The sequence below is a fragment of the Astatotilapia calliptera genome, chromosome 22 (assembly GCF_964374335.1).
Source record: "Astatotilapia calliptera chromosome 22, fAstCal68.1, whole genome shotgun sequence".
Lineage (NCBI taxonomy): Eukaryota > Metazoa > Chordata > Actinopteri > Cichliformes > Cichlidae > Astatotilapia > Astatotilapia calliptera.
In genome coordinates, this window is record NC_137442.1 from 32886848 (window position 1) to 32905015 (window position 18168).

Here is an 18168-nt window from a genome sequence, read left to right on the forward strand (position 1 = left end):
ATTTTTTTTTCACATTCTGTCTCTCACAGTTGAAGTGTACCTCTGGTGCAAATTACTGACCTCTGTCATCATTTTAGGTGGGGGAACTTGCACAATCGGTGGCTGACTAAATACTTTTTTGCCCCACTGTAACTATCAGTTAGCGTTTAGGCAGTGCAGCTGCAGTGGAAGTAACACCAGGATAAATGCTGTCAGTGGGATGGGTACGTCACAGGACCTATAAAGATGCTTAAAGTGGGAACAGATACCCCTTTTTATTCTTTCCCCCAACTGCAAATGATGTCCTTAAAGTTAAAGTTGGTCAATACCTGAGTCAGTCTGATATCAGTCTGTGGCTGAATGGGGTCAAGTTGGCAATTATATGCAGTCTGATTCTGATAAAACAGATATTAACTGTAACAAAAAAATCACATCTGTTTGATCCTTCGTTCTGTGCTGGAGTTGAGTCCCCTTGTGTTGTGCTTATTGACACACTCATTCAGAGTGATGGCAACATGTTGATAATTTGTCTGCATTTGTAAATTAGACAGGAATTATTTTCAAAGCTTTGACAATTTCTCTGAGAGCGACTGCAGTCCGTCCAAGTCAGGCTGCGACTGTTTTCAGAAAGGTGGCCTTCTATCATGAGACTTGAGCCCTCTTGTAGTATTTGGTATTCCTCTATGGATGCAAAATCACCACGCAAAAGACCGTTATACTATACTGCATCAAGTTCCCACCCCTTAATTCAGTCAGTAGTGGTACTTTCTGTTTCCCAAATATCTGTGTATTGTGTAATGATTCATGGCAAGCAACAAAAACCCCTCTCACACAGATGATCCCTTAGGTAATATGTTGTTAAGTGCTCTCTCTGTGGCCTCTGACATTTAAACATTTTCTCCACCCTGCAGCTATATCTGCCTCTAAACTCTCCAACGCAGCCTTGACAGCTGGGTATTGCTCATTGTTTTTAAGACACTCACCTCAGTTCAGTCAGTGTGAGCCAGACAGTCGGTATTTTTAAATGAAAGGGACTCTTTCCTATTTGTGTGTGAGTCAAACGATGAGTGTGCCTGCCGAGAAGCTGAAGGCAGGGGCCCACAGAAAGGGTGGTCCCGTGTTAATGCGGGCTAAGAGTCAGAAACGGTGTGTGTTGGGACAAGAGAGAGCTGTCTGTTTTTTAAGGGGCTCCATAAGGATACAGTGCAGCCAGTGTTCAGCAGGGCTCGGTGAGTTCACTCTATCTCAGTTTTTGGGAGAGGAAAGTTTGGATTTGTTCAATGGGAATCGGGCCGTTGGAGTTTTCGCCGTGTCATTTCCTCAAAAGCCGTTTGGTGTGTATGTGTGCGAGCTCTGTTTAAGTTCATCCAAAGAGCTTGGCTGACGGTTCAGCAGTGGGCTTATCCTACTATGGTCTTAACAAAGTTGGCTCAGAGTGTATGCATGTCTGTTTGTGTGCGGTTGGATTAACCCACTGCTGTAACGGCCACATCGCAGAGGAAAAGCCTGTTTTCGTGCACACGTGTTGTGTTTTTACCCCCCCTTCATGCATGTTTGACTACTGGCTCAGCTACAAGTGTTGTTGTTTAGATTGGGATAAGCTGTGGGCTGCCACTACTGTAAGTCTGGTATTACATTGTTGCACACTGTGGCTTAAGCGGACATCTTTGGCATGGCAAATATGTGAAGTATGTAGGTGTTTGGTCTTTCTCTTGCCTTCTCCCTTCACCTCTTTCAGTCTTTGTGAAGATTTTGTTTTTCCAGGTACACGGCTTTAGAGAACATTTCCTTGATATCTTTGGCCTTCTCTCGACAGCTCGGCTCTACTTTCCCATGCAGTGTTTTGTGCGTGAGGCTGCTGTTGCCTGCAAGTTAGGTCTTGTGTAGTTTTATGTGTACTCTGCTGCTAAATGTTCATTACTGAGAACTGCCACCAGCAAAATGTTGCTTACCTACTACCTAAGCTCACAGCAGAAGATGTTTGATTTTTGCATGAATGGAGCCAGGCTGGACCTCCTTAAAGAAGACTTTTGCAAAACAAAGCAGAGTCACTAGTTTCAATCTTGGCTAAAAGTTTGAAACTAGTGCAGCTTTTGCTTTTTACTGTTCGGTCACACACCTGCAGGTGCAGATTCCTGATGGATCATTGTTTAATGAAAAATAATTGCAATCCTGTCAAAGAGTGCTATAAATCTTTGTCCAGAGCATTATTCTGCTGTTGGACTTCCTGGTTTGGATTTCATTTTCTTACCTTAAACCACCTGATTATGAACGTGGTATATGTTGGATAGATGTCTCATAAGTTTGCAAGTTCAGTGAAGAGCAGGTTTTGCTGCTGCTTTAATTAAAAGCGGACTCTTCTGGGTGTGATTTAAGGAATTTATTTAATGCGGCTTAAACTATTACTTCAGAGAAATCTTTTTTCAGCTGTAAGAGAGGAACTGTAATGCCAGTGTAGAAATTTACAGGGATGCCTTAGTGCCATCCGGGCCGAAAGGGTTTCCTGGTAAACAAAAGTGTGTCGCAACACAAATGATTTGCATGCTTTCCTCAGAGGGATCCAGGTAGCCTCTAGTTATGTCTCAAATGAGCTTCTACACTGAGGGTGTTTTCACACCTGTTTGTTTACTCTGCTCCGAATCCTTTGAGTTTGTAAACGTGTAGCTTTTCCCTGTGATTTGGTTTCTTTTTACACAGAGAAAAATCTAAGTGAACGCTGAGCAAACCACAACGTGTCATTACAGACCACGTGAGAATGTCCTGTCCGCTTATTGGCCAGATGTGTCTGGGAGCAACAAATGTAAATACAGGAACAAGGTGCTGCGTTCTGGACAACTGGAAAATACTGAGAGTTTACATTCATTTCACATCTAGTTGCCGACTCACACTGACATTTGAACATCTACAGCTCCTCAACACATCCCAGTACAGAAGTATTTTCACCCAAACTTGCAATGTCACACAGTACTCAGACTAACTGCACCAAGTGAGAAAATGAACTGCAGTTTGCTTTAAAAGGACTAAACAGGCAGGTGTGAAAACGCCCTAATGCTGATTTCCAGCTCCATATTTTTAGTGATGGACTCTGCTAGACTCTGCAGGATCGACAGCTCGAAGCATGTTTCCACAACACTGCTTTGCACGTAAATTTCTCATGAAGTTCTTTAAACTGAGATACGCACAGAATCAACTGTAGGCGTCGGTCACAGCACGTCATGCGTGAGTACTCCTCACCAATGAGCTTATGCTGCGCTTTGCTCAGTAATAGGATAGACAGGTTTCAGAGTGTAGTAGGTACTGCTTCCTATGTGAAAAGGCCTTTATGCACTCAGTCTAACTTGTTTGAAGCTAGCTGTTTTAGCTCCCTTGCCCTTCCTTTAAAGATACTTTCTTTTGATTGGTTGTCTCTTGCAAAGAGAGGGTCAGTAGGTAGAGATTGTGTGCTCACAGCTGGAGATCTATGCCTGGGATGGCCATATTAGGGATATCTGCTCTCTGTGATATCATAAAGGGGGAAAATCATTCTTCTGCTCATTTATACACCGACCCTATTATTTGAAATGTTGGCCATGTTTCATATGAGCACCTACCTTAACAGTGGAAATCAAACTGCACGTACCTCAGTGCATATTGTAGATACTTGGTATAGATCATGTACTCAGTACCACAGTCAGCATCTCTCTGCCTCAGCGCAGCGATCTGTACCATTAAACAGGAAGCAGCAATCCTGAGTCAGAATAGATCGAGCATGTGTCAGTGAGTCAGCCAGTCGAGCGTCCACCCTGTTTACATGTTGACAGCACATGACGCTGACGGTATCTTCCCCTCCGTCACAGCAGCGGCCTCACTCACTCACAGGCTATAGGCTGCATCAATGGACTGATTGTTGAATTTGCAGAGAAACCACCGGGCTTTGGTCATGAGTTATAGGCTGATGAGAAGATGACTCCGGCATGCTCGGGTCCGGTGTAAGCAGAACATGCTGTTTAGGGGTCGTGGGAATCATCACGTTCCTGGTGCCTTGCTATAATGTTTTACTAGTTAAGGGAGGAGAGCATGATGAAGGTAGTCTCTTCCTCCCATAGTAAGGTGTTTCCTGTGACTAAGGCAATATCACTTCTCTTATTAATGTTGGGGATTTTTCCATCCTAAGTAATGCGGAAGCCCTTTCAAGACAGCCAGTTCTTGTTTATCTTCTTTATCCAAGGCTTTGCTGGTAATAAACAGTGTTCTTAATTATTGAGATTTTTTCTGGCAGTTGATTAGTCTTCTGTTTTTTAGCCACATTGATGGCATGTTAACCTGACAAGTTTGTGTTTGTTGTGCTTTGGAGTTTTAAAGCCTCAACAAATATGGGATGGTTTTTCATGGAATTGATCGCTAACATTCTGATCCTGCTCAGATCAACTTTAATCACTTTGTAGCATAGAGCGTAGTTGTTATTATTCCACTACTTTACCAGAAACTGTTAAAACACAAACTTTCCTTCAGCCGTACTTACCATTTATTCTATTTAATAGCAAATGTAGGAGCATTTTAACTGGAAGTGTTTATGATACACTAGTATTGATAGTAACTCTGATATTGAAAAAAACATTTATATGATGTTTATCATTAATGCTGTTAAAGATACAATGTTCTTTTAATATGTTTTCATGTAGTCATGCTTACAGGACTTCTTTCCACTTCGTTTTGAGTGAATTCATTTGCCAAATTCGTTTTGGCTGCGATGTGTATTTTTATTTCTGTGTCATGCATTTTAATTGGGGATAAAAACAGTTGCTCTTTTTTTATCTGTGTTTCTACAGATGGATCCCTCCCTAAAGAGCCAAAAGGAGATGTATCGAGCCAGATAGCAGGTAAAACATAAGATTGTTTTTTTTTTCTTGCAAGGCCCGTTTATATCCATGTGTGTGCTGGTGGTGCAAGAGGGGAGTGTATTTTACTGAGGGTGGAGGGTCGGGGAGGTCGGTATATTTCAAAAGAAATATGGTGTGTTTGGTGTATTTTTACATGCACACGAGCAGACTAAAGCCCTTTTACAGATGTAATGTAGACCTTTTTTAAATTTAAAAAGTATTATCCTGCTAAGGGTTTTAGCATACATTAAGTGGGTAAAGAGATGTTCTCCAGAGATGTTCAGTCAGATTCAAGTCTGGCTGGGTCACTCGGGGACATTGACAGAGTAGTTCTGAAGCCTCTGCTTTGGTATCATGGCTCTTTGCTTAGGGTTGTTGTCCTGTTGATGAACCTTTGCCTCAGTCTGAGGACCAGCGCGTTTTGGACCAGGTCATCATCAAGGGTGGACCTGAACATTGCTGGATTCACCTTCCCTTGACCGTAACTAGTGTCCCACTGCTGAAAAACATCCCCCAGCTTGATGCTGCCACCACCATGCTTCAGTTTAGGGATGGTATTGGCCAGCTGGTGAGCGGTGTCTGGTTTCCTCCAGATGTGATACTTTGCATTCAGACCACAGTGCTCAAGCTGGGTTTTATCAGACCAGAAAATTGTTTCTCATCCTCTGAGAGTCCTTCAGGTGTCTTTTAGCAAACTCCAGGTCATGTCATGAGCCTTTTATTGAGGAATGGCTTCAGCTTGGCCACTCTACTATACACCCCTGATTGTTGGAGAGCTGCAGAAGTGGTTGTCCTGCTGGGAGGTTTTCTTCTCTCCACAGTAATGCTGGAGCTCTGCCAGAGTAAGCATCAGGTTATTGGTCACCTGCCTGACCAAGGCCTTTTTACTTCGATTGCCCAGACTGGCCAGCCAGCTGTAGGAAGACTTCTGGCGGTTCCACAGTTCTTCTGTTTTCAGATGATGGAGGCCACTGTGCTCATTACTATCCTCAATGATAAAGACAGGTGTGTGCCTTTCCAAATCATAGCCAGTCGACTGAATTTACCACAGGTGGGCCCCAATCAAGTGTCAGAAACATCTGACAGATGATCACTGGAAACAGGAGGTAGCTGAGCTCGATTTGTATGTGTCATGGAAAAGGCTGTGAATACATGTACTTGTTATATTTTTGTTTTTCATTTTTGATAAATTTGCAAGAAGTTCAAGCAGAGTTTATTCACTTTGTCATTATGGGGTGAATACTTTTTGGATGCTCTGTTAAATTTCGCCCCTGTTCCTGTCCATTCTCTTGTCTGCTGGTGTTGGACATTGTAAGGTTCTTGTCTAATAGCACTGATGAAGGGCGGTTCAATGCTCTGCCCCTCCCAGTATCAATACAGGTCATTGTCATCCTAAATCTCACATGTCCTCACTTTTCCTGTCATCCTCGTCTCCACCTCTCCCATCTATTCCCAAAACATACAGGATGTGGACAGCTACCCATGTCTGGCACCTCTCCCCATAGCTATAACAGGCTATTAGCAATGAGTTGAGATGGACACTTACGCTGCCTGCTCCATGATTTATTCACACAAACTGCCATTCATTCAGAATCACTCACCCTAAATGACCTTTTCCTTGTGTCCTTTCTCCAATCAGTTGTACTAAATCTTCCCTTTTATTATCCTCATGGTGCAGCTGACACTTAAAAAGTAGGCTATGTTCCTCATGTGAGGGTTAATATGTGCTGCTGAAACGACACATTTAATGACCAATTTGACATATAAAGTTATTTCTGCTCTGTTCTTCAGTGAGAAATTTTACTATTTCATAGGAAATTAGAATAGAGCCATTTGTGCAAACCTCTTAATTAGAAACTCTAAGACTATCAGCAGTATTGGCTTTGTAAAGAGAAACAAAAACAGCCCTCAAATTCTACACACAAAGGAGGACAGTGAGTTGGCAGGTTGCTCCAAAGCCTCAGGGTCTTTATAGAGAAAGCTTCAGTGCCCGTAGGAAAAAGGCGATGAAAGCAACACAAACGCGGTTATATCTGAAAAACACTTGGCTTTAGTGTGACTGTTTAGCCTTTCTGCATGGTGCTTTTCTTAAGCATCCTGCTGCTTAACAGTTATCACTTCGTGGTTTAGACTAGGTGGTGGGTGGGGGGGATTATGTCTGTCCATCTGTTGGGCCTCCTCATCCACTGGTCTGACTGGGTGACTGGAAAGTGGGTTGCAAGGGATGGGAGGGTGAGGCGAGTGCTCTTATGTAATGATGTTAAAGCTTTCGAACCCTGACAGATGTGCTTTCTATCACCGTCTCACGCTCTCTCTCAACCCTTTTCGTCTGTGTCTGTCCAGAAGTACCCGGTGTAATCTGCCTCAGTGCTTGTTGAAATGATTTGGCATAAATCTTCAGCAATCAGCTGCAATCTGCAATCTGAAAGCATCGCCTCAAGATGGCGTGTTCGAGCAGACTGGAAGAGCTGAAGCACAAAAATGCTGCAGGAGTGTCTGATCTGCAGCAGTCGTCTGTAGAAGAGCCACTCCTCTGTCACTTACTGTGTAATCTCAGTAAGTGACAGGAGCAACGTGTGGAAGGAAAATGAGTTTTTATTCTCACTATTACAGCAGTAGAAGGGTTTTTTGGGGTGGAGGGTTAAAAAACAAACAAACAAAAAAACAAAACAACTTGTTGTTGTAACGGTCTTTTTCTCTCTGTCTCGTCACGGTTCGTCAGAATAGGATCAGGTGGCATTAAAAGACCCGGCCGACTGAACGCTTGGCACCAATAACAAGCTGCCTTTTCTTTCTCTCCGTCTCTCTCGCTGTCTTTCTTTTATTCCTGCTTCCTCTACTCTCCCTTTTCCCTTCTCCCCTGCTGTGTTTGGGTCGCTGGGGTAACCCTGGCCTGTTTCTCGCTCGGTTAGCCTACCCTGCTATTAGAGGTCTGGATGGATGGGGAGAACAGGAAGAGGCGGGGGTAAGGGAAAGATGGTGTGCGCTCTGTCTCGGTCTCCCAAGCCAAAACTCCGATTTGGGGACACAAAGGGGAAAATTGGGAAGGACACGGAGAATCTGAACGGACTGGAAACAAACACCCAGGCTGTGCTGTTCAGTCTTGAATGCTGTCAATTCGGTGTTTTAGATCGCTGCTCGTTTTCATCAACGGCAAATGATTTTCACTGCAATGAAAGTGCTACACAGATACCTTATCAGTGTAAGGGTGGTAAAGGGAAAGTAGTGACACTGTCCCTGTATTGGATTGAAAGAGTGCATTTGATGCAGAATTTACTTAGATGGCACCTAAACATGACTAATTGAGCAGATGAACACGTTCTTACTTAAACTGGTTTCTAACTTTGTGTGTATGTATAGTCAGTGTGAGCTGTGGCCACAGTGAGGTCATTGTTATATTGGCACAGCAGCCAGTCAAAGGTAAGCTGTGCAGCAGCTAATCAGAGCTGCTTCAGTAGGACTGATAGATGGGACATGAGCCATTTGTCAAGAATTCAAACCACATATAGACAAAAGAAGATTGTTGTTTTCGTCTGCACTGATCTGGCGTTGTGGCTCTGTTCTGAGATCTCACAGAACAGGAGTCTGTGGCAACAGATATAACTGTGATAAAATCATAAACGGCACTAAAGGCAGAGCTAGGGCACAGGTGGGCTATTAAGCTGCTTGCAGGTTGTGCAAAAGTAGCAGCTCAAGTAGTCCATTAGGCCCTGGTCACGCAGACGCAGAGACCTGTAGGCGACTGCATGGCAACCACCAGTTGGTAGGGAAAAATTAGCATTAACTGACTGGTTTTGGGTGATTGCTGGAGGTTGCTGGCAGTCTCGAAGAGGAAACCTCACTGGGAATGCTTAGGTTGCTAGCAGATTGTCACATTTAGTTTGTAGAGAAGACTTTTGTGCAAAACTCACTGACCAATCACCAAGTGGTTGTGAAACTGTCTTTGTCATTCTTCAAAGCAGAAGCTGCACATTTTTTTTTTCATTTTTTATTTGTTTTAAATGGGTTGATTTTAGGAAAAAAATCAGCTTTTACTTTGAAGATGGACCTTCTCCATTTCCAAATGGGGTTGCACCCCTTTAGTGGTTAGTGAGCATTTGCAGACTGCTTGCAACTAAGGCAATCACAAGGAGGTTTTTGGTACAGCACCCTCTTTGTGGCAGTTTTCCTCCTAGCAACCAGAAGTTCACCAACCAGTCTCTAAGTGTGGCGGAGGCATCTTATGTGATATGTAGAAGTGTATCTGCTGATGTGCCTGCCTAAAACTAAGCAAAATGGCATCATTGCATTATAGAAACATTGCAGAAGAACATTAAAAGTAACAGAGGAGTTTAACCAACTGCTGACAAAAAGACAAATACAGTCGATTCAGTAGAGCTGGAACTGCAGTCACACCTGCGAACACTTGTGTGTCATGTTTGTTATTAAGTGCGATACAGCCAGGTTAGCTGTAATAGAGTTGCAAAGGGGGAGGAGAGCTGCTGTTGTTCCCCATTGTGTCTCCCTTTCTGTTTGTTCTTAAAACAATATTCTTAATGTGTTTAACACAGAAAAGCAGCACTCTGTGGAACAATGCTAGGGGCACTGTAAACTTCATATGCAAATTGAGGGGGGGGGGAGCTTGAGAAGCTTAATATTTACTAAGGAGGTAAGGCTTAGCAGTTTAGGATTTATCTGAGATGAATCTGTCTGGAAGATTATAGTCTTAAATGTATTTCATTTAGATTTTTCTAGTACTGCTTTTTCTTCATAGGAAAGGAAATGCCTTCAAATTAACATTTAGACCACAGGAAACATAAAATAGCTTAATGCACGCTTCGGTTAAATCAATTTAAAGTGTAGAAATGAAATTAAATCCATTGAGCGTGTAGTATTTATGAGTAAAATGGGCATGCAATCAAATAAAATTGCTCTGTCTGGTATCTTTTTTTTGTCATGGAGACACTGCTGTCCACTCCTTTATCCCAGAGGAATTCCTGCCAGTCCCACACATCCCTCAGCAGGGAATTTATGGCACGCTGTGAATGTGGGAAGTCCACAGCTATGCACTGATTCACACTCTTGCGCGCGAATCTGGTTTCTGTTGACCCGTAACAGCTGGTTTAGGAGCGATGGCTCCCAGTCAGCTGCTGGATAGCCCTCATGAGATATAACTGCTCTTTAATCTCACAGGAAGATGCTGCGAGTGTTTCCTCCTCCTCTCAGCTGACTGTACCACCCGTCCCATCTGTTGGTGTGCACACAGCTGTCGCATTCTGTCTTCATATTGAACTCAGAAACACACACACACACCGACCCCTGAGGTATTTGTTACAGTGCCTCTGGGGAAGACTTGTTGTTGTTGTTGTTGTTGTGGTGTTTAGCAAACTGAGTAATGCCCACTCAGAGGCCACTACAAATCTCAGGCCTCTGAGGTGTGTGCCAAGTATGTACATATTGTAACACAAGCACAGCCCAGTTCCAGTCGTGGCCTGCAACGAAGAAGAACTGGCCGTGATCCGGGAGTTTCAGCAAAGGATGATGGACATTCCTGGCATCACCCCCATGGGTGTAGTCATATCAGTGATAACTTTGTCTCGCCCACTTCATACAGCACAGGCGACACGGGAAATGTTGGGACTTTTTGTTGCCTTGGAAAAATTCACCCAGGTGTGCTTTTTTTTTCGTCTTATGGGATACGGTTTTCCTCTGTCTCGACTTCTCAGATAATTCTTCATTTAGTGATTGGCATTGGACGCCAGTTTCCCTGAATTCCTGAATGTAGACATCATCAGCAAGGTAATGACCTCCTCATTGGTAGCTAATGGCTTATTGATCATAAAGAAAAGAGGAATGTAATTTGTTTTTCACAGTTTGTCATTGAATTGGAAAAGTTCAAATGAACACTGGCTGTGTACTTCATTGCGCTGTGAATGGATCGTAAATTTTCTTGTTAGGCTGTTTGATGACTCTCGTAGCAAGCACTTCCTCGAATTCAGCATTCCAACGTGACTCAGTTAAATCATTGGTTGTAACATAAACTCTGTGACGTTAATACGTCCTTATACAGAGTCATGGTTGTATTTAATACACTGTCCTCTTTAAGTTTTAAGAATTCTTAGACTTGGTGAACTAAAAACCAATTTGCATGAATTTCTCTGCACTTACTGAACATTGCATGTAGTGCTGAAATGTAGTTACTATACTAATACTTTAAAGTTTTGTAGGTCACTAGAATTAAATCACATCTGTTTAATGCATTAAAGATGTAGCAATAACGTGCCATTAAGCACCAAATTGCAAAAGTTACCTCAAAGTGCTTTAGATTGTTAGCTAAAGAGTGAAGACAGTGGGAAGGAAAACCCCTTCTAACAGTAAGAAACCTCCAGCAGAAGCAGGCTCAGGGAGAGGCAGCCATCTGCTGTGACCAGTGAGGGGACGGAGACGAAGGAAAAGATGCACAGTGAAAGCGAGGTGAGATTAGATTAATAATAACTAATGTTTAATGCAGTACTTTGTGCTGTTTTTGGTTCTTCACTTTAGCCCAACAGAGAAGACAGAAATCCTGATATATAAAGAACTTCTTTGTAGTAAAGAGATAAACATAACAACGCTCCATCATCGGGTCATACTTTGTTCCTTTTCGTTTTTCTGCTTCTTTTTTGTCAAGTGAACACAGCTATGATCGGTCTTTTTGGTGTGCAAGTCCCACTTTCAACCAGTCAGCAATCTGTCTTGGCATACCATCACCATCGAGTTAAGTGCTGTTGGCTCTTGGGAGGAGGTGCCGTAAATCCAAGTCGATACAGTCAACGTTTACATATACAGTCCCAGCCTCTACTAGCATAGGTTAATACTGAGCGGCTGCAGAGCAACAACATGGGTGATTTGAGCCGATTGAAGCAAGTACCTATACGAGTGAAGGAAAAGCACTCGATTGACATATGGCAATCTGCTAAGTACCTTAGAGGGTTAGCTACAGTAGCTGCAAAGCAGTGAACTATGAGAAGATCACTTTGTACGTGGGCGGAGCTGAAGCGTTTTGCCTACAACCTCACGACTCACTTCCTGTGCTAAGCGGCTTCTCCTCGTTCATAAATGCAGTGCAGGCATATTATAATTGCTGCCCCTCCTGCACGTTGAGGATTACCTCCATTTACCTGTCTCTCCAAAAGACAGACAGATTAGCAGCTCACCTAATGCCACACGAGGTTCTCACTGTTTATCCACAGAGCCCAAGTGTCTGCACCGGTAACCCAATTTCTCCTTGGAAATGTTTGCTCCAGCTTTCCATATGGATGTGTAGACATCACCAAAAATGGGTGGTTTTGGTTGTCTGCAGGGTTGGAATATCTCCCCTCAGGAATCTCAGGATTAGCTTCAGCTGCGGCAGCTCTGCCCGCAGCGGACTGGGATCCCGTCGGCACATCGGCCAGTCACTCTATGATTAGATGATGCTGCGAGCGGGCTGCATTTCTCCAGCAGCAGCCGAAGCCAAATCCACAGCAATTTATGGAGGTTTTACAATTTAGGGAAGAATTTTCAAGCATGGCTTGCTGGACAGCCAATCACAAGTGGCAGTATGCTTATACTGGTTCCTCCCTCGTCCCACTGACAGGTACAGTGTTGCCTGTCTGGTGATGCACAGGAGAGGGGGACGTAGAATCTACCATGCAGTCAGCACCATCCTTTCCTTTGTGCTCTTCCTCGTCATTCCTCAATCAACCCAATGGAAACTGAACTTAGTCGTCCCTCCATCGTTCCCTGACGTCTACTTTATTCCTCCTTCGCTGTCATACACCGCTTCTCTCTTTCCTCAGCCTAGTTATGACACAATGATGTGTTTCATTAGCTTACTAATTTTCCTGGTTCCTCCTAGTTGGTTTTGTTCATCATTTACCCAGAAACCCTTGTTCTCCAGTCTGCTTCTGTGCGGGTGTGGGTGTGACCTGGCCACTCTATATTTAGCTGCTGTGCCACTTTCTCTGTTCCCAGAGCACTGCAGAGTGCTGGGAGGTGATGGAGGATGGGGTGGCTGTGTCTTTAAACTTACCTTTTACTTTTGATGATTAAAGAAGAAATCCACCCAAAATACTGCTCAGATAAACTCTGGAAATAAGAAGGATGGTGTGTGTGTGTGTGTGTGTGTGTGTGTGTGTGTGTGTGTGTGTGTGTGTGTGTGTGTGTGTGTGTGTGTGTGTGTGTGTTGGTCAGTCTGCGTGAAACCTTAATCTGATAAAAGTCGCCGTACAGTAGCAAATTCAAACAACTACAAGGCCTCACTGTGCGCTCTTTTTACACGCTCACACTCTTCCAAACACGCAGCGGTTTTCTGCTCGTCTCTTGTCAACATTAGGTTTTTCATTGACCTTTGATTATCCTCCTGCTCAGTGGCAGCCGGCCAATCAGACAGCAGGTTTGCAAGCAACATCAAAGATTGTCTTTGCTTCAGAAGATGAATCACTCTGTGGTGAAAACATGCTGACTTATCTGTTTGTGCGCATATGCTGCAGTTCACCTCGATAAGCGCGCTTCTTGAGCATTTAGCTTGGCATCGCTGCTGTAAATAAGTGGCGCCGATAAACATCGCGCTCGAGCTAAGCTGCGAGGTAATGTTCAGGGAGCAGCGTGTAGGCAGCTGCTACAAAAGCAGCTTTCTTGTAATTTAATGGCCGTATTGTCACATGATGACCACAGCATTAGACAATCTGTTCCAAAGCAGTTGTATGTGTCGCGTAAGGTTGTAATTCATAGAAAGTATGATCATTTTCATAGCTGGTCTAGATCAGTGATGTCAAACTCATCTTCAATCAAAGGGGACGTACGGCACATATAGCTCATAGGATAGATCGAACTGGTGAAACTCTGCCTTCTGTCAATGTAAAGACATTTAGACACTTTTAATTCCTGAGTTATCCTTGTATAAGAAAAAAATTTGGTTTTTTTGTTTTTTTTAAATAGCACAGCTCAGTTTTTCTGAAGTCACTACTGGGCCAATTCTGGCTCCCAGGTCACATGTTTCACACCTCTTTGTCTAGAAAATGAAAATTTTTTATCCCAGTTTTCTAAAATCCAACCAAACCTTGTCATGTAAGTCAAAACAAGTAAATGCTCACAATTGTTATCGGTGTTTACAATAAATATACCTTGAATAGGTGTTTCATTTCTTGCTAATGTGTTAATCACTCAATGTAACATTAAAAACACCTAGAAGAAGTATAAACATTTTTTAAGTGACTTTTTTCAGTTCTAACTCCACTACACTAGCTTTACATGAGTTAACAAACAAAACAATCCCTGTTTATCTTTTACTTGGGCCCTCTGCAGCTTCTCAGTTCCTCTGCCTGAAACAAGCTGCCTTAGCTCCCTTCCCCATGACTTTAAGACGTCTTTCTTCTGATTGGCTGCTCGTTGTAAACGGAAGCTGTGATCAGCAGGTCGGTAGGCCAAAGCTTTGTGCCTGAGAGGACCATGTTGGAGTGAGTCACTCTCACTCACATTATAGAGAGTTAAGGGTGGAAAACATCACTGTTTGTTATGACGGTGTGTTGTTGGAACATACCGTCTGTGACAGATGAGAAAAATAGGCTAACTTTTACCCATATTGATAGCACATTTAGCGATTCCTAATACCTTGTGTCCTAATTTTTCATAAAGAGACTTAAAGGTAAAGCTGCCGATGCAGCAGGATCATATGGAGAGAGGTGGGGGTGAGCCTTTCCCAGCTGTCGTAGGGTGAGGCAGGGTGTAGCCTGCACAGGTCTCCAGTCTGCCACAGAATAACTGTGAATGTCTCACTGGCTGCAGCTTCTCAAACGTGACAGATGAATGCCTCTTTGACATTTTGGAACCATCCCTTTTTTGGCTTTAAGTGTTGCTCGGACAACCCAAGCTTACGTCTTTTTAAGTTTGATGAAGTCGAATTTGAAACGCAGCGATCAATAAATAATCCTGAGATTCAACCCAGTTTGACTCCCCCAGCGCTCTCCGTCTCCTCAGAGAGCGGATCTGGACCATGTGCAGCTCCCAGAAATAGAGCCAGAGCAAGCGCTCTCTGTCTGCACTCCCCTCCTCTCATGCTTCATCTATAAAGAGCTACAAGCTCATTCTCTACAGGAGCGCAGTGGGAAATGTAGTTGATCATGCTAATTTGTTTTTTGTGGCACCCTGAGGGAGGGAAGGAGACAAATGAGAGGAGAGAAGAATAGTAAAAATAGAGACAAGTCCTGATTCTCATCCATCTCCTCCGGTGGCAGGAATGAATTAGCATCTCATTAGCATACAGTCGTAAATACGACGCCATGCAGAGACCAGAGACTGGAATGCAATTTCAAAAACACTTCAGTGCCCGAGAGGGGTGTGTTTCTGAGCGTTTGTTTATTATTTAATCTTATTAGTCCTTTATTTATCCAGGTAAAAATCTCATTGAGATTAAAAATCTCATTTTCAAGAGAGACCTGCCAATTGTATGATAATAATATTAAAGGGATGAGAGGTACTCCTCCCCTTTACAGTACTTGTTATGTAATATGCGGTAACAAATTGTGTGTAAATGTGCGTCTGTGTGTGTCTTACCAGTTTACCACTACACCATAAGACTAAAATGGAGTCAGATGAATTACCGTACATTGTTTTCTCTCTCTCTCTGCTGATCTCCTAACAGCTTTAATTGCACATGTTAGACAGCGTGTCACATATACTGCAGGATTGTACCTCAGATGAAGAGCACGTATTGAAGGTGCTTGAGAGGACGCAGCGTAGGGCTCTTGAGTTTAATTTGTAGTACTGCGTTCAATTTCCTCTGCAGCGGGTAGTGTTATTATTTACGTTAGCTCTGTCATCACGAAGCTGAGCTGGATTTGGAGCTTATAAATCTTGGAAAATGATTAATGTAACTGACTTAAAATTGCCAGAACTATGGAAATAATACCAATGGTGTGTGTCTACACACTTACTGCACAATAATGAGCTAAATACAGTAACCGCTTGTTACATTTTCTGTCATGGAGGTAGTGTACGTGAAAAAATCCATTATTTCTTTATATTTTCCTTCCAAGAAGCCAGTCTTTGTTTTGCTTTATTTAAAGTGGGTTTGAACAAGGCTTTAAGGTTTTCTTGGACATCGGCTGCTTTCTCACTTTAGTCTGTCGATATCTGGAGTTCGTATCTTTAGGCAGTTTTTTATTAGCAGCCGGTTTTGTTTTTTGTTTTTAACTGAATCTATGATAAATAATGAAATCACATTTTTGCACCAATGTGGTGATTCCCAAAGAGTTCCTAAAACTTGGCAAATCTCGGCATGGTGTGGAGTGTGTCCTGCAGGGCCTGGAAAAATGGAGGGTAACAGAAGTGGGAATATCCAGGGAAAACCATGTGGCCCTTCAGTTGACCCATCTTTTATTCACTGAAACCTCATCAGAAATGATCACAGTGGAAGGGTGGCTGTCAATTCAGTTCAGTTTTATTTATACAGCATCAAATCACAACAACAGTCGCCTCAAGGTGCTTTATATTGTAAGGTAGAGCCTTTAATAATACATGCAGAGCAAAACCCAACAATCATATGACCCCTATGAGCAAGCACTTTGGCAACAGTGGGAAAGAAAAACTCCCTTTTAAAAGGAAGAAACCTCCAGCACAACCAGGCTCAGAGAGGGGCGGCTGGTTAGACAGGATAAAAGACACGCTGTGGAAGAGAGCCAGTGATTGATAAGAAGTAAAGATTCAATGCAGTGGTCAGTTAACACAGAGTGAGTGAGAAATGTGACTGAAAAAGAAATACTCAGTGCAATAGGTATAGGCCCAGCAGCCTATACCTATTGCAGCATAACTAAGGGAGGATTCAAGGTCACCTGATCTAACCCTAACTATATACTTTAGCAAAAAGGAAAGTTTTAAGCCTGATTTTAAAAGTAGAGATAGTGTCTGTCTCCCAAACCCAAGCTGGAAGCCAGTTCCACAGAAGAGGCTGAAGGCTCTGCCTCCAGCTTTCTTCTTTTAAATACTCTAGGAACACAGAGTAAGCCCGCAGTCCGAGAGTGAAGTAGTGTAATGGGGTGATGCGGTATTATAAGGTCATTAAGATAAGATTGTTCAAGACCTTGTATGCGAGGAGGAGTATGTTGAATACAATTCTGGATTAGGAAGCTATTCAAGAAGCTGTTCTTAAGGAAGGGAAACAGGGAGAAAGGTATACAGAATTGGAAAAGAACTTGGCTGAACAGTGGTTTTCAGCCAGTGGTGTTGGAAATCTTGTCAAAATTGATGGAAGTATGGATGCAGAAAAGTACCATCAGATTTTAATCCACCTTGCGATAATATCTGGTTGCATCTGATTGGCAGCAGCTTCATTCTTTACCCTGATAATGATCCCAAACACACTGCCAGGGCAGTAGAAGCTTACCTGGACAGGATAACACACAAAGGAGCACCATCAGTCATGTTACAATAACTCTGTGTACCTATTTCCCACTTTCCTAGCAAAATGTAAGAGTGGAGAGTGGCTCAAGATTTTTGCACAGCACTGTATTATCTTTGTGCTAATCCATACACTGTGTTTACAGTGCATATTACTGCCAAACACCTACCTGCTGCCATGCTGTGGAGTTATATTTCTGGAATCGCCCATAAGGGGATAGATGTACACCATTACACACACTGAAGGTTTAACTCGGTAAAATAAAGCAGGCATGACTCTGACACCCAGGTTGACAATAAAAAGGAGGCAAACGTCAGTGGGACACAGAATGTCAAGGAGAGAATAAGAGAAAAAGATTCACATGGGAAATATAACTCGTCTGGGCCATCAGTCATATAAACTAGACCTCTGCTCTGTCTGAAGGACAAAATTGGGGCTTATTCTGCCTGTGTGTGTTTGTGTGTGTGTTTTAAGGCCGTGGGTTTAATCACTTCAGGGATTTCTGTGTTTACAGGAGTTGCTTGAAAAGGTTTGCTCTTATTGACTATCCCCGTCCAGCTGTTCACTCTCTTCCGGCAAGGTGTCTCTTGTTTGACACCGTCACACCCATGAGGTTCAGCTTGACATTTCCATGGCGACAGTTTACAGCCCACATTATCACTGTAGGGTTTCTCTCCAGTTTATTCTCATTATCTATTCTAGACAAACCAGTATGTAAAACACATCAGTCGTTATGGTCTACACCAGAGGAGTTTTTCCGGCAGTATCGGAGAAGCCGCGATGAAGAGAAAGTTTATGCTTTCATGAGGAAACCAAAGGGTCAGCCACCATTGTGTGATTCATCAGTGAATACAAGCAAGTACTATTTATAGGAAAATGTCAGTCATTGGGAGACTGAGAGAGGAAGCGGTGAAGGTAACTTTATTTATATTC

General features: G+C 43.0%; 1 protein-coding gene across 14 annotated transcripts in view; it reads left to right on the forward strand.

Annotated features, from left to right (window-relative positions):
- The window catches only part of LOC113014908 (triple functional domain protein), an 80413-nt gene that overhangs the window by 15822 nt on the left and 46423 nt on the right, over window positions 1–18168 (forward strand). For all 14 annotated transcript variants that reach the window (XM_080296426.1, XM_080296416.1, XM_080296419.1 and 11 more), the window contains exon 2: window positions 4788–4838. In XM_080296426.1, the coding sequence (XP_080152552.1) occupies window positions 4788–4838 (51 nt within the window). The remainder of the gene's footprint in view (window positions 1–4787; window positions 4839–18168) is intronic.